Source organism: Trachinotus anak, unplaced genomic scaffold (genome assembly GCF_046630095.1).
Source record: "Trachinotus anak isolate AG129_WGS33_773 ecotype Australia unplaced genomic scaffold, CSIRO_AGI_Tana_v1 ptg000008l, whole genome shotgun sequence".
Taxonomy (NCBI): domain Eukaryota; kingdom Metazoa; phylum Chordata; class Actinopteri; order Carangiformes; family Carangidae; genus Trachinotus; species Trachinotus anak.
In genome coordinates this window covers 9577418-9592933 of record NW_027273859.1, presented here as the reverse complement: position 1 = coordinate 9592933, position 15516 = coordinate 9577418, and the positions used below count along the sequence as shown (strand labels likewise).

The 15516-nt window shown below is 41.8% G+C and overlaps 4 protein-coding genes across 4 annotated transcripts; 1 reads left to right on the top strand and 3 right to left on the bottom strand.

Moving 5' to 3' along the window:
* On the bottom strand, window positions 1-3044 carry LOC139623841 (serpin A3-5-like). The gene is made up of 6 exons (XM_071482435.1): window positions 2896-3044; window positions 1143-1794; window positions 955-1025; window positions 647-840; window positions 363-510; window positions 1-271 (listed from the first exon to the last, which is right to left on the bottom strand). The coding sequence occupies exons 2-6, from the start codon at window positions 1786-1788 to the stop codon at window positions 77-79; spliced, it is 1254 nt and encodes a 417-aa protein (XP_071338536.1). The 5' UTR covers window positions 1789-1794; window positions 2896-3044; the 3' UTR covers window positions 1-76.
* A 182-nt stretch (window positions 3045-3226) lies between these two features.
* Window positions 3227-5239, bottom strand: LOC139623844 (dual specificity protein phosphatase 26-like). The gene is made up of 3 exons (XM_071482438.1): window positions 4543-5239; window positions 3852-4063; window positions 3227-3748 (listed from the first exon to the last, which is right to left on the bottom strand). The coding sequence occupies exons 1-3, from the start codon at window positions 4719-4721 to the stop codon at window positions 3552-3554; spliced, it is 588 nt and encodes a 195-aa protein (XP_071338539.1). The 5' UTR covers window positions 4722-5239; the 3' UTR covers window positions 3227-3551.
* Window positions 5240-5367: 128 nt separating this feature from the next.
* Window positions 5368-9743, bottom strand: bag4 (BCL2 associated athanogene 4). The gene is made up of 5 exons (XM_071482437.1): window positions 9381-9743; window positions 8695-8814; window positions 8257-8487; window positions 7764-8033; window positions 5368-7377 (listed from the first exon to the last, which is right to left on the bottom strand). Exons 1-5 carry the CDS (start codon window positions 9471-9473, stop codon window positions 6901-6903), a joined length of 1191 nt encoding a protein of 396 aa, XP_071338538.1. The 5' UTR covers window positions 9474-9743; the 3' UTR covers window positions 5368-6900.
* A 412-nt stretch (window positions 9744-10155) lies between these two features.
* lsm1 (LSM1, U6 small nuclear RNA associated) lies at window positions 10156-13733 on the top strand. Its single transcript, XM_071482439.1, has 4 exons — window positions 10156-10331; window positions 10485-10553; window positions 10772-10887; window positions 12440-13733. Exons 1-4 carry the CDS (start codon window positions 10286-10288, stop codon window positions 12608-12610), a joined length of 402 nt encoding a protein of 133 aa, XP_071338540.1. The 5' UTR covers window positions 10156-10285; the 3' UTR covers window positions 12611-13733.
* Window positions 13734-15516: the final 1783 nt, after the last annotated feature.

The window sequence follows — 15516 nt, the reverse complement described above, 5'->3', positions numbered from 1 at the left end:
TGTTTTTTATGTGTATGTATTATTTTATATGAGATGCATCAGCTGTGCTTGAGCAAACACAAAATCTTTCCTTCAATCACTCATTTGGGTTCATAATCTTGCCAATGAAGAGGGTGTCTCCTGTGATGCGGTCAGTAATGACAACCATAAATGGACGATTGAACTTCAAGACAGGGATGTGGCGGAAGGACAAAAGTGTGATGCCAATGCCTGTGGCAGCTGAAGCGGTGGCTCCAGCCTCATCCACATCCAGGGTAGCTTGGTGCACAACCTGAGGCACAATAGAGGCAGGGTGAGATTAAAAGTGGATGGAATATAGGGAAGGTAATATGCGCGTAATAACATGTGCTCTCTGTCCTTACCTCTGATACTGCCAGTTTTTGCCCCTCTGAAATGCCACTCAAGTTTGCACGATCACTAAACATGTCTGTCATTCCCATTTGATTCAGCACGTCATTCAGTTTGTAGGAAGTCTTGATGGAGAACTTTGGAACATATATGTCATATCGCCTAAAAAATTGGACAAGCATACATTGATTGATCTGACAGTGACAACTTTTCTGACAGGACAAAGATGAAGAGCTTATTTATTATCAAACCAAACCAAGAATTTAAGGATGATTTTAGGGTGATTTTTTTTCCTAACCTGGACCTCATCCACTTCAGCCATTTGGTGATGTGACCTGGGCAAATGGCGTTCTCCAGTTCGGCCATATCACCAGGCAACATCAGCAGCATGGAGTAGGAGCTGTTGAAGGGAAGGTGGAGAACTGATGTGTTGATCGCCTGGTCGTAATAGACGTCAACGTCCTCCTCCATATTCATCATCTGGACTGGAACCTGGAAAATAACAATTTAAGCACGTACTCAAAATACACACATTATAAAGGATGCATGATGATGCATAAATATTGTAACTCAAGTCCACTCTGAATAAATGATCAAACTTTGAACCTTGGTGTTCTCAGCCACAGTGAACTCTTCCTCCTTGGTCAGTTTAGGTTCAAATGGAGTCTGCCACTTTCCTGTATAACAGTGATGAGTGGAAATATCAATAATCAACATAAAATTCATCAAACTTAAATATGTGACCTCAGACTGAGTGGGAGACCACCCAAATATCATGACATGTCACCTTTTACCTTTGAAGTAGATGTAGCTGATGAGATACATGACTGTGTTTGGATCCACGTTTTCAACCAACTTGTCTATCTTCCCGTTGGTCTTCTCAGCCACATATCCATTGATGGTATTGGCGCTGTCTGTGGTTTTGGTAAAATCAACATTAAACCCTTCTGAAAAGTAGGACTGCTTTAAAGCGTCCAGGAATTCAGGGTGTGGCTTGAACTTTCCGTCAATGAACACAGCTGTCCCTTCACTGGTGTCTTCCTGAGACAGCTTGTTTGACCTTTCGAGGATTGTACGGAAAGCCTCGTTTACATTTTCCTGTGTCAGAAGGGAGCTGTTGAAACCCAGACCACTGAAAAGCTGCTGGTGGGTCTCTTCCCGTGCTCCTACAGACAAGGCAGCCAAGGCGACAGACACGCTTCTTGGTGAGTAGAAGATGTTCTTGCCCTGTACATCAGCATGAGCCGCTAACTTCCTGTACAGACTGTAGGTAAACTCTTTGTTTGCTGAAGTCACCAGTGAGAGACTGCTGGCAACAGGGTTGCTTGCAGTTTCTTGGCCAGCCTGATCTTCAACCTGGCCATGACCTACATGGTGATGGCTTCTACCCACGCAGACCACCGCTGATAAGAGCCAAATACCCAGGGCTGCACGCATCATGGTGATCTAAGAGAAAGGTTCAAAAGTGCAGCACTGTTCAATTGGGTTACACAATGTTTGCTAGGGCAAATACTCAATAAACATGCAATAAGTCCTACAAGAACACACTATTTTCTTCACAGAGCGGTTTTGGTCATTTTACAGATTTCTGTATTCTACCAGTCAAAAGTTGCAGTTGCAGGTTGCTTTGCTTTTACGTTTTGCCCAGTTCATCCCGAACCAGCTGTGGGGTTTAGGTCTGGAGACTGTGCTGCTCTTCCATCATGTGAAGTCAATGTGTTAGATCATAATCTTGCTGTAGGATGAACCCCGACCAACCAGTCTGTCTTCCTTTGTTACTTGTCTTTTTTTTTTTACCATTCTGATATCAATATAAAGGACTACTTCCTGCAGTACAGTGTTGTCCTAATAATGCATCAGAGGCTGTAGTAACACAGTTTATTCCAACACTGTCTTTGTATAGCAAGGGTTTGGGCACCTGTAGGAATTTTCAAGGCTCCATTTACTTCCATTCATCCAAAACTATAAATTAACCAATATTTAATCGCTGAAAAAACCTGTTTTCAATTAAATTTACATTTTTTCAGTTTTGGTGACCTAAACTTTTTTCTTATCCTTTTTTTTTTTGTTTACCACTTTCCTTTGTAAAATTTAAGGGTTTTCACTGGACTTGAACTGCTGAAATTTCAATAAAAACTGGAAAAATATGTATTCTAAAACTTTTGACCGGCAGTGTATATCTTTTGTTCTTTCCACTGGTTTGAAGACACATACTTTTCTGCATCAATCAGGATTTTGTTTTTGGTTACTGTCAATCAAACCTGATTAAATCACACATCTTCAGTTTGCATATTTAGTTGTGATTGTTTAGCGTCTTGACGGACATACTTAAGTATGTAAATACCTAAGGCTTCCAGCAAAGTTTTCAGGGGCTTTAATTGACACTAATACAGTCACTTCATACCTTTGACAAGAGAATGAAATTAGTAAATTAAGTCAGAATTTACTTTTACTGTTAATTTCACTCCGCATGTTAAGTTCTAGTGTTGCACTGATACATCGCAAATTAAATTAATGTGAGCTCTCTAAATGTTTTTAACCACTTACCTTCCTCTGGCTGCTGCTCACAGTGTCTCATCAACCACAGGCAGTGAAGCACAGGCTGGACAGAGGGAGAAGTCCCATTTTAAGAGACTGATCCAAGCGACTGAACTTTGGCTTTGTTTATTCTCTCTCCCAACCTCTTATTTGCTTGGTCACTGTATTTGTTTTGTGAAATGACTACTGTCAATACCTTGGAATCAAACTGACACTGCACAGGATAAACGTAAATTCCAAGTAGCCGACATAAACATGTTAGTGATGATTATAGTCTCTAGCCCATATTCTATCCCATAGAGTATGTTAGAAGTGATGTAGTGTGAATTACAATTACTGCCAGACACTCAAAAAAGCTGCGTCAGATTTATATTTTTAATGTAAAACTTCAATCCATTGAACATGTACAAACTGACAGAATATAAATATTTTTAGCCCTAAGTTAATGGCAATTCAAACATGATCCAAGAAACGATCAGATGATGTTGAGTCCCTTTTCAAAAGCAGTACTAGTTGTCCTAAAAGTGAAAAAAAAATCTATGCAACCATATTATGTAATCAATATATCTCATCTCTTAAATGCAGAATACTTGAGTGATCTTTATCATATTTTTCAATACATTATGGACTAATGAAAGCTGACTAGTGATACTATCGGACAGGGTTCAGTGATGTGTGCCAAACAGCTGACCATCAAGTTTGATGAGCTGTCTGAGGAATCCTCGATTAGGGATTACACCACGGTTCTCTTTCACAGCACAGATAGCCTCCACGAGGGTCAGATTCTGCTTCAGCATCAAGTAAGCCAGGACCAGGGTGGCAGAGCGGCTCACTCCTACATGACAATGCACCAGTACTTTACCTGAGAATCAGAGAAACATTACATTGCAATGTTAATTTCTAAGCAGACACCAAATCTAATCGCCTTTCAACTGCCGTTATCTTTTTCTCCCTCCCCACTTTACCTCCTCTGCTGAGAGCGCTGTGGATAAAGTCTGCCGCTGCATGGAAGTTGACGCTCATGTCAAAGTTACAGGAGTCATGAGCCTCTATGCCCATGTAGGTGATCTTCATGCTCTCATAGATATCTGGCTGTCCTCTGCGTTTACTGTGAGCTGCGTTCAGGATGTGTGTGATTCGATGCTTGGACAGATCAGCTGTATTCTCTGCGCTGTGTCTGAAAAGCACAACACTTTGAATTCACTATCTGACAACAGGTAGGATATGCAGAAAAAACACTGCAGGTGTTTCCTGGTGAACCATTTGAATGTAATGTATTTCATAGTGATGGATTGATATTTAGGAAACCACTTCAAACATGTGAGTTAGCATCCAAGACCTGAGACATGCTTTCATGCCCATGCATTAGTGGAAACTCTCACATATCATAGCTGTAGTTTACTCAAGTTCCTAAGGTCGAATGCAGCTTGAGGGGGGTTAAGTTACTCATCCTGTAATTAAATCTGATTTATGATCAGTGCAGCTTTCACAAATGTGGACTCTGAATCCATGTGCAGTTTCGAGTAACACATGTAACAAGGGCTTTCTCTCTCTGTCGCAAGAGTAGTGCTCGGAAAGTAAAAAGCTACAAGGCCATGCTTCGTTTAGTCTGCAGGTCTGTGGATTTTTACCACAAGAAAAGAGAGAGTTACTTACTGGTCACCAACATAAAGCCTTGGCCAAACTTCATCTGCATGGCTGATGATGGCTTTACCAGTGAACAAAAGTCTTTCCAACTCAAATACTGCAAGACCAGGTGAGCTCAGGTCAATTTCCACCTTCCGAGGAGGGGGTTTATCATTCCAGGATGCAGGAAGTTTAGATCTATATGACATAACTTAATCCGCTCGGGGTTTAAGCCAGACTTCTGATGTGACACAGCAGGTAGAATATGGTACCCAAACCATTAAAAGTGAAAAAAGAGTTAAAAATGGAAAAAACTCCTCACCAAAAGAAATGTCTTACATGTGGCTTCACACTAAAAGCTGTAAGAGAAGTGCAAGCCCCTGCAACCGCTGTGTGAAACGGAGCAGAATGAATACCAGAGGTGATTTTAGTCTCAGGCTTCTTTGCTCAGATTCACTCACCACAGGGTGTCCCAAGTGTTGTCAGGCCATTTGACCCTCAAATTAAATCTAGCTCGTGTGCCTCAAGCCTTGACAGGCCTGTGTTATGCTTTTGCATCAAAATAGCCGTCTATTTAAAGATCCAAACGTTGGCTGGCAGATGCACAGAGAGTGGACCCCAGCAACAGTTCCCACTTCACAAATAAAAAAAAAACCCAAAATGATTTCTTACTCTTGGATTTTGCAAGAGGGCGTTTCTATTTCTGTTTAAGAAAGATTTATGCTCATTTATCTTGTTTATCTGGAGCCACTATGCACAACAAGTTGAATGTGTCACCTTTGAGAAATTCACTCTATTAACTGTATTTGTGCAATTCAAGTGAGAGCAAAAAAATAAAATTCATTTGATCACAGGTTAAAAAATATACTGACATTTAATTATTTCTCTGTTTTGTTTTTTTTTTCCTCACTTGTCATAACTTCAATATTCATCAGGCAAAGATTCCCATCTTGTGTTGGAAACATGCATTACATCTGAAACTGTACAGCTGTGCTCCATCTAAACAGAAACTTAACAGCACAAAAATGAACACATATGACAGATGATTTTTTTTTCTCCATGCAAAGCTTCTCATCATATTTTATTTTATTTTTTCTAGTTATATAAAACCATCCCCTGAAATATGGCACTCTTTTTTTCTAAATCAACACAACAAGCATGACTGGGGGGGAAAAAAGACCTGCTCTACACAAGAAAATGGATTGGGGTGCAAATCTGGGTTTGATATAACAAGGATACCAGTCCTAGATTAAACAAAAATAACTGCCAAACTAAACATCTGATCAAATTACTCTGATCAACATTGTCCTTAAGCACAAAACATTACTGAAAAGGTACATCCTTTCCTTTATCCTTTACAGAAACTGATTGATTTACTTCTGAAAATACATTTCTCTTGCCTAGTCCTATGTATGTTCTAAGTGTTCAAAAAGGGAGAAAAAGAACACAATTTAACAGCTTTTCAAGTAATTCTTCATTTCCTTACGTATCTGCAATAACAGTAGTTACTAGAGTGAAATACATGGCATTCATATGTAGGTCTGATTCTAGGTCCGCACTTAGGAAGCAGTTCCATCCAAGAGATGGAGTAATGGGGACAGTAATCTTCAGGGGGTTTTCACTAATCTGCTACACTCTAGGTCCAATTGTGAGCTCGGAGATGTCATGACTGTACTGAGTTCTTATCTGACGTTACAGTGCATGCAGGGCTGGGAGCACAATTGAAAAAGGAAAGCATTGCACCTATTCCTGCAGAGACAAGAAGTAAGTAAGTATGGGCAACTAAGTGTATGGACCCTATCAGGGGTGACGACAATATCATGATCATGCAAACGGTCTGTGACATGTAATAACAGACAGTTAAGGAAGTGCACGCGTTGTTTGATGTAGGGTCAGACTAAAACCGACCCACGATCCTGAGGGACAGCATGACGATAATCTGAATCGGTATCACAGGTTAGAGACAACTAACAGTTGCAATGTGGCACTAAATAAATCTTTCTTCCAGTGACTCTGCCCTGCATTATGCTGGCAAAGGCATGACATAAAAGAGAAGCTGAGCAACAGTGTCAGGTTGTGTGGACAGCACAGCCGCTCACTGAGGCTGAAAGTCTTAAGATATGAACAACCATCAGTCTGTACTTCTACTACCCCTATGTCACTCATACCAGCATAATTAGGCTTTGAAATGTTGATTCCATGTACCAGTAATTGCCCTTCTTGGGTCCATGCCATTTACTTCAGGCATTTTATATCATTGTGGTGAAAAAAAACCTTTAAGATACACAGCTCTGAAGAACAAGACTAGACCCTCACTGTGTTCATGGAAGATCTGGAAGAAGAAAACAGCAAGACTTAGTGACCCACAAACGGTTAAATAAGTCCAATTCAGAAGGCTTTCTTCTCCAGCTGGTCCAGAATGGCCTGGATCCTCTGTACAGCCTCCTTTCGGGCTTGCCGGACACTCTCCTGTCCCTGAGTCTCCACAGAGTCCAGCTCCAGCAGCTCTTTGGTCAGCAGTTCCTCCAGACACCTGTAACTCTTGTCTGTCTTTTTACCAACAAACTCATCAACATCTTCCTGAAGCAGCAGCACTCTGGCCATGACCTGCTGGACCTTAGCAAGGCTGGGGTTGTCGCTCAGGGGCTGAAGTCCAGCCTGGCCTGGAGCTGGAGCTGGAGCTGGAGCTTGGGCCGGGGCAGAGGGTGGGGGCTCACCTTGAGAAGGATTAGGTTCACCTCTCCCGGTTTTGTTGTACATTTGGGGAGGTGAACTTATTTCTGCAGGCTTTCCGGTGGGGGGATTCGTGGATGGGGTTGGCCTGGGTTTTGGTCCCACTTGTGGGGCACGTTGGTGCTGTTGGTCCTAAAGCGACACAAAACAAAAAAAATGTGTTTAAGATATTTGATAATCCTCGATCTCTATGATATATAAGCACAGCATTTGTAAAATGTACAGATTTATTAAATAATTTATGCCTATACTGCGGTGAAAACCACAAGACCAGATGTCTTGCTCCCAGACCAAATATGTGTCCGGATATTTATAGCTGATAAAATTCAGATTAAAACAACTGTAATTGTGGTTATACCTTATCTAAACTTATCAATACCACTTTCTCTGTTCACTTCTTGCGGTTGTTTAATCATGTTTCATACTAGCCCTTCTTTCCATTTACCTCACTTTTTCAACAAAACCCCAAAAATCTTTTGGAGAATTAAAACCACACTGAAAAAGCTGCAGATTCTTACCTTCGGTTGGTAAGGTGGTGGAGCACCAGTTCCGGTCCCTGGCCATGCTGGTGGATGCGGTGGACGGACAGGATTTCCATAGTGGTTTTGTGGAGGCTGCTGGCCTGGCTGCCATTGCTGCTGTGAGGCTGCATACGCCCCAGAGTGTGCCCATGCTTCGGCCTGAGGACTGGGATGGAGAGACTGGCCAGTGGGGTATGGGGGGTTTGGAGACATTGCATGACCACCTTCACTATAGTGGGGGTACGGTCCAGGAGGATAACCAGGAGCCTGAGAACAGAGGCAGGACAGAGATATATATATAGTATTTCCAAAAATATTCAGTTTTGTTAAGGTGAAAATGTAACTTTGGTTCAGAGAAAAAGACCAAGCAGATTACACTACAAATACCACTCTGTATGGTATACACTGTCAGTGAAAATCTAATTTAATGTTTCATTTGGCAGCTACCATTTCCTACATTTGACTGTGGCGTGTGTTTACATGAACTCACCCCTTGACAGTGTGCACCCGGATAGTGATGATGTTGGTGCTGAGAGTGTGGCTGACTAGACGGCGCACTGCTCTGCTCCGCTGGACAGCCCTGGTTAGGATAAGGACCTGGACCCGGTCTCTGGGGGTCAGCACAGTAGAAAGGGTTGGATGGGTGGAAACCACTCGTTGAATACTGAGTCTGTGCCGGGCTGTAGACACCATGGCCATTTGGATAACCTCCAGGCATTACCTAAGGGAAAAGCACAAGAGGGTGAATTAATAATGAGAGATGACATTGTCTCTGAGTAAATGTATACGTCAGTGATGTAACACAATAGCGGTCTATTGTAAAATGTAAGGGAAAGGTGAAAGCACTTAAGAGACTTAAGGTAAGAGTAGATTTACTCCTACAACATCGGATTTAGAAGTCCAGGTTATGTTGCATCATGAGCTGTACCTGTGGATTGTACTGTGGCTGAACATCTGATCCCGAGGGATAGGTGTTTGCATAGTGTCCTGTTGAATGAGACTGAGGATACCAGTAGTGAGAGGGGTAGCCTGGATACTGAGGAGCGTCCTGCGAACACAGAATATCACAAGGGAGAGTTATTTAAAGAGGATACCTCTGTCCTTAAGTACAAGTATTTATAACCTGAGCTGTGATTGGTACAAGCTAACTCACAGGAAACCACATGCTTTCAGCAGCCTATCCCAGAAAATACAATAACAGAGTAAACAGTGACACTGATTCATTCAGTACTTGCTGGACCAGTTTGTATCCACAGCAGACAAATACTGTGCCGCTGACCGACAGGAGGCCATGCCGTATATCTGAGGGAGGATGCTCTCATGCTAAAACATTTTTTGACACAACTGTAGCAATTGTACCATTAACGGCGTTGTCACGTCAAGACAAACGTGACGAACTCGGGCAACAACTGAACTAGCAGAGCGGCGGCAACTATTACATAATGCCAGCTAGCTCCGTTAGCCGTGCAACTAGCATGGACAGAGCTCCACGGAAGCTAGCTGGATAATTATGGGATTCTGCACAATGTCCATTAGCTCGAAAAAATAAGCACCCCCAAAGACAGCGAACAAACCCCGGGGTTTTGTCTAAGCTGTATCCGTTTACTTATTTACCATGGTGTTATTCCAGGTCCCGTTATTATTTCCCGAGTTACAAGTCGAGGGCCAGCCAGACTTCAGATCAGGCTGCATTTGATGATGATGCATCAGCTAAACGCGGTCCCCGGCAGCCGTCCTGTCATCTGTCATAGCAAGAAACACAAACCAGACAAGCCTAGCGTCGCTTCGCGGAGCCGCCAGTCGATCCAAACTGTTAACAACAAGGTTGGTGTTTTTCTACAGAAGTACAGGTCGCCCGACTGGAATCAGGAAATGATTGAATGACGCCGAGCTCGGGCAATCCGGTGCTGTCTCTTTAATGAAGGCACAGCTCTGACCGCAGAGCTCCCACTCTGCCGCTGTTTTCTAGCACCGCCGATCTCTTTGCGGAGTCAGAGGTGCCAGGTTCTGCCGTCAAACTTGTTCGAACTTGATTTACAAAAAAATTAAAATATGTGATTGTGTGCATTTTGGGTGTGTTCGGTATGAAACATAATTTAATTTGGATAATGTATAACGACACAAACAAATGTCCGCGTTGTTTCGAATCTGGCACTGTCTCCTACACATATACGATCTTTGGTGTCGCATGTGCGTCAGCAGACGCAATTAGCCAATAGGGGAAAACCATAAAAACATAATTTTTTTTTCAATAATAACCAGTATCTTAATTTTAAAAAAGTACCCGTATTTGGTGTTTCATTTATTTCAAGACGTATTCTAAAAGCACCAATCCTACAAGGTTTACGAACACAAACTTAACTGCAATCCAGCGCCCATAGGGTTAAACGTCTACAGGAAGTTTATCCCAGGCGTGTATAAAGACGCTTCCTGTGCTCTTCTTGAAAGAAACATATTTTGAAACATTCATGGCTTAACGTTACATAAAGAAACACGAAGCAAATAAACAGTAGCCCAAGATGAACTACGTACCAGGGACGGCCAGCCTTATTGACGACATCGACAGTAAGTTGGAGAGGAGGGTGGAGGTAGAGATGGTTTAGTGGAAGAAAAATCGTTTCAAGATGTGGCATCGTGACTAACACAGACTGGACCAAGTGTAACCGTTTCATGCTGTCTCTGATCACTGAACATGCCTGTGCTGGTTGTGTCCCGCAGAGAAGCACCTGGTGCTGCTCCGAGATGGCAGGACACTGATCGGTTACCTCAGGAGCATTGATCAGTTTGGTACTGAACTCATTTAATTATCTCCCACTTGTTTCTACTCACGTAAGGTGCAGAAGACCAATCAAAACATTTCCAGCTCGTTCTTTTCTAAGGCTCATGTGTACATGATACCCACTGTTCCCACAATTGCCGTGCATCTGTTTTTGTGTGGAAAGTGTCTGCCTATCTTAAATCACACTGTATTTCAGGACGTAACGTGTTTCTCTTATCCCTCCCAGCCAATTTAGTTTTTCATCAGACAGTTGAGCGCATCCACGTTGGGAAGAAATTTGGAGACATCCCCAGAGGAATATTCATAGTGAGAGGGGAGAATGTGGTCCTGCTGGGAGAGATAGTAAGTGGGAATGTCCTCTTGGTGTGTGTGTGTGTGTGTGTGTGTGTGTGTGTGTGAGTGAGTTGGAATGATACAAAATGGGGTTTAACAACACTAGATGTCAAGTAATTACGATTACCAATAACAATACTACTACTAATAATAATAACAGTAATATAATTTGGCCTGTGACAAAATGATGAAGTTAGCAGTAGTGAGTCTTAGCGTGGAGGTGGAGGTTCACAGGAACATGTGGCCAGGCATGCACGGAAATGTATATTTAAATTTCAGCAAGGAAGGGATTATTGTTTAGTCTACATTTCTATTGCTTATTCTATTAAACTTAATATTTTTTAGCAGGTAGACATATTGCTTATGAATTGAGCTTATTTTCCTGCATTAACCTTTATATTTTTATTTTTCATGGGTATAAATTGGTAGATTACAAAGTAAGTGAATGAGAACAAGACACTTCTGCTCGTTTGTTTTTGTTTGGTGTATAAGGCTCTGCATTGTAGCGTCACTTGTTTGTTCCTACAGCTGCCTGTAGTTTATGACTGAGGAAAACTCACATGAGCTACAAACATTGAACATGATGTCCCGTCTTGATGTGCTATAAAATGCTAAACATACAAAATATAAACACGGTTAAACATATACGAAACCTACAGAAAAATGTATCTACCCGCTCAGCCACTTAAACAGGCTCTTATTCACAACAATAAAGAAGAATTAACCACCATAATATTTAATTTCGTCCACATCACGCTTCTCTAGTCTGTGTAAATCGGTGCAAAGACACCTAACAGGCACATTAAAGTGACAATATAGGGCCTCTGAGGCCTGCACACAACCGAACATGACTCATGAACCTGGACTCTATATCTCACTGCTATAAATACGCATCATGCAGTCTCATATCTGCAGTTTGACAGCAGAGGACGGTGTGCAGCATGCTGAGTGTAGCAGTTCATGTGACCAATGAAGAACGGGCTGCAGAGAAGTTAAGGGCATCAGACAATGTGATAATGTAACACAGATAAACGACATCAGTACACTGTTGTCGAGCTCGGTGCTTCAGACGATGATGTAAACATCTTTTGCGGTTATAGAGGTTTGTGGTGGCCTGATAATTACGCTGATTTGTCATTTCAGTTTCACTTCATTACTCATTTATCACTCATTATTAATTAATTTCAATTTTAGTTGCTGACAAAAATGGCGATGTTGGCTGTGATTCAGTCTGCAAGCGGGCTGGGTTTGTGGTTGAGCAGGGTTGGTGCTTTTTCAGTTATATCTAGGGAGATATTGGATGATCTGGCCGACAGGCAAACATTCCTCAACAGGAAACTACTTGGATGCTGTATGTTATAAGGTGTTAGTGCTAAACCTTAATTGGAAATGCCATTACTGTGTTATAAACAGTGAAAACAAAACACAGCTGGTCAACCAGTAAAGCACAAAATGGCTTGTATAACTCATTCAAGTGTATCTGAACTCGTATACAAAATAGTTTGTTAGAAGCCTTTAACAGATATGGTAATGTCAGCTAATAAGGTCTCTGTCTCTGCAGGATGTGGACAAGCCCAGTGACACAGTCCTGCAGCAAGTTTCCATTGAGGAGATCCTGGAGGAGCAACGGTTGCAGCAGCAAGCCAAACAGGAGACGGAGAAAGTCAAAATGCAGGTCCTGAAGGACCGAGGCCTCTCCATCCCCAAAGCAGATAACTTAGACGAATACTAGCACAGCCTTCATTTATCCATGAGCCCCTTTCTCAGTTTGTATGGGACTGATAAGTTTTATGGTGAATCTGATTTTGAGAGAGCATGACAGTGTGTTGGGGTTTTTTTTGTTTGTTTGTTTGTTTGTTTGTTTGTTTGTTTGTTTTTTATGGGTACATGCCTGCATCAAGGTGGGCCTGTTTACTGTAGCGGACTATATGAATTTAATTTGAGTTAGAAGGAGGAAAAAATGCGATGGCTGCTCTCACTTTTGCAGATCATGGCGGCAAAAGGATAAAATTCATGTGTTTCTCTTGAGATCATTATGCTGACAATTTAGCAATTATTTTACAGCAGCACTTTCTATTCATGATATGGGTAGTCTTATTGTTTGGACACCAAAACTGTCTCTGTGCTCTATTAAAGAGTTGAATTTTTCTTTATGGAAGGCCTGCTCGGAAGAAAAGTGTGCTCACATTCATCTGACCATGTTGCCCGTTGTGTTTAGTGCTTTATTATTAAGGCATTAAAGACTGAAATATTTGGTAAATGTGGGTGCCATAGCAGCCAGTGGTTTTCTAGTCCTTTGTAATGGCGCCACAGTCACCGCGGGCAGACAACCTGCAATGCTGCATCAAATGCGAGACTGATTGTGCATATGTTTGCCATCCATTAGGCAAGGGCATAATTCATTTGGGTAATCCAGTTAAGGCAGGCGCCATATCAGTGCATCAGACAGCCTCATGTCCAGTTTATAGAGATAAAGCGCGGCCGGAAATATCGATCCTATCTGCTTTCATCAGTCAATGAGAAGCTTGTTAATCGTTTGGCCGGATACAGTGAGTTAATATAAAACAGGCGCCGTCCAAGCGCTCACAGACCGCCTCAGTGCGCCCTCCACTCCGGCTGCAACAGGGGGCAGAGCGGCGGTGTTCAGGCTGCTGGGTGGTGCGGACCCCGCCAGGCTCATCATGGTACCCAGTGAATTAGCCTTCCGCCGAGATTCAGTGTACGCTGATTTATGTTTCGCTGTGCAGCAGCCTGTAGACGAAAAGAAAACCGTTTTCAGAGAGATGGAAAGTCATGTACAGTTACAAAAGAGGGATTTCCGGTTAGACTTCAAAATAAAACTCGCTTTGAGGAGACTAGCGTTGGGCTGGGGTCTTATGTGTGTTGTAGGGAAAGCGGGTCTTGATGAAGTAGTTTTGAAAAATGCAGTGAACTTACCGGGCTCTGGGTTCATTCTAATACAAATGAAGCTCAGTCACTGTGTATTTTTTGAGTGGATGTTTTTATTCATAATCATTTAAGACTCTTTCATAAAGCCTATACAGTGCTGCTTCTATACCACCTGGGAAGGACAGAACATGAGCCATCAACTCACCAACAACTAAGAAATGAGCAAATTATAATGGCAACACAAGTGTAATAAAAATGATTAAAATATGAATGTACCTGAATTTAGCCCTAATGACACATCTTGATTAGTAGAAATACAAACTTGCAGTCATATGGTTCCACTAAAAAGCATGTTGTCGAATAAGTTATGAGAAAAAAAACCCCAAAAAAACTGGCACCTTAACAATGCAACCCTCAATTATCTTCAAAATATATTAGAGCTGTAGCAATTAATGGTTTAGTCGATTTGCAAAAAAAAAAGAATCTGAAGCTACTGTGATAACCACTTCAGTCATTTTTCAAGCCAAAGGCTCGACAGCTACCTGGTTTTAACTGCTTCAGTGTGGTGATTTGCTGCTTTACTCTGTTGTGTCAAATATCTTTGGTTTTTAGACCACAGCTGAGTTTTGAAACTTGAGCCATAAACCAAAGAGTGTATGTTAAACATATATGTAGGGTGTAAATGTCTATCAACACTCTCAGTTGAATCGAACCATCTTTCATTTTATACCATTTACAAATGCTCATAAAGTGACTACAGTGCTATACAGTTAGAAATGTATTTATTGTGAAAACAGTGTGTACTGATTATCTGCAATTAAAAATCTTCTTGTCCATGTGTGCACAGACACAGTCAGAGGAGGCCAAGTGGCATTGCTGCTTAATGCAATGTGTAGAAACATAAAAGAATCTGGCACAACTTCACCTACTTCCAAGGTGCATGGAGAAAGGAAGGAGTGCGAACAGGTCAAAACTCCAGCAACACTCGTAGTCAGCAGAAGAATTTTATTTGAGCAATGCATTTCAGCTTGTGGCCTTCATTAGGGTCATCATAAAACACATCACAGGTGACATTTAAATAAGATATGAGCCAAGTGCATGATAGCACTTGTACTCTGCTGAATACAAGTGTTGCTGGAGTATTGACCTGCTTAATGCAATGTGTCCATAACTTTATTTATAAGCCAGTTCCTGTCGTTCATGTAGATATACCACCATCAGAGGGCGACTTTACCCTTTTCCCCACTCAATAGTCTCTCCATAGTAATAAAGCTGTTAATTTTACTCATTTGTGTCATTGCAATAGAGACAAAGTGAAGCCTCTATCATAATAAAGAAATAATGCACCTGTGAGTCTCTGCACACATGCATTTACCCACTTGGCAATAAAACAGATTCTGATTCTGATATGTTGTAATGCAATATGTTACAGGGACTCACACCTGTGGATACACCTGTGTAGGGGCTCATACTCATATGGTGAAACTGCGACAGCTTCACAGAGAAGACACAAAGACAGTGAAATTTAATATCTAAGCTTGTTTTTACAACGTGGCCCATCCTTCAGCTTCTCTTCTGGCTATAATGTACCACAAGGTAGAGACAGAACTCAAAACAAGTAGGCTTGCAGCGGTGGTTTTATTTTGCAGCCAAATCGTCTGAACTTCTGGTGGAGATGTTTCTGACTCTGGCTTGACGCAGCTGTGACAGAGGCCCAGCCCATTTTGATTACGCACCAACAGGAGAGGA

What these genes read in the sequence shown, in the direction of transcription:
- LOC139623841 (XM_071482435.1), bottom strand. Translation starts at nt 1,788, where the DNA reads ATGATGCGTGCAGCCCTGGGTATTTGGCTCTTATCAGCGGTGGTCTGC. An exon ending in CTGAAGTGGATGAGGTCCAG is followed by an intron (nt 511 to 646) that starts GTTAGGAAAAAA and finishes CCAATTTTTTAG; the next exon opens with GCGATATGACATATATGTTC. An exon ending in AAAAACTGGCAGTATCAGAG is followed by an intron (nt 272 to 362) that starts GTAAGGACAGAG and finishes ATTGTGCCTCAG; the next exon opens with GTTGTGCACCAAGCTACCCT.
- LOC139623844 (XM_071482438.1), bottom strand. Translation starts at nt 4,721, where the DNA reads ATGTCATATAGATCTAAACTTCCTGCATCCTGGAATGATAAACCCCCT. An exon ending in AGGCTTTATGTTGGTGACCA is followed by an intron (nt 4,064 to 4,542) that starts GTAAGTAACTCT and finishes TGTGCTTTTCAG; the next exon opens with ACACAGCGCAGAGAATACAG. An exon ending in CAGCGCTCTCAGCAGAGGAG is followed by an intron (nt 3,749 to 3,851) that starts GTAAAGTGGGGA and finishes TCTGATTCTCAG; the next exon opens with GTAAAGTACTGGTGCATTGT.
- bag4 (XM_071482437.1), bottom strand. Translation starts at nt 9,473, where the DNA reads ATGCATCATCATCAAATGCAGCCTGATCTGAAGTCTGGCTGGCCCTCG. An exon ending in GGACCTGGAATAACACCATG is followed by an intron (nt 8,815 to 9,380) that starts GTAAATAAGTAA and finishes CTGTGTTCGCAG; the next exon opens with GACGCTCCTCAGTATCCAGG. An exon ending in CGGGTGCACACTGTCAAGGG is followed by an intron (nt 8,034 to 8,256) that starts GTGAGTTCATGT and finishes CTCTGTTCTCAG; the next exon opens with GCTCCTGGTTATCCTCCTGG.
- lsm1 (XM_071482439.1), top strand. Translation starts at nt 10,286, where the DNA reads ATGAACTACGTACCAGGGACGGCCAGCCTTATTGACGACATCGACA. An exon ending in CCTTATTGACGACATCGACA is followed by an intron (nt 10,332 to 10,484) that starts GTAAGTTGGAGA and finishes TGTGTCCCGCAG; the next exon opens with AGAAGCACCTGGTGCTGCTC. An exon ending in CAGGAGCATTGATCAGTTTG is followed by an intron (nt 10,554 to 10,771) that starts GTACTGAACTCA and finishes TATCCCTCCCAG; the next exon opens with CCAATTTAGTTTTTCATCAG.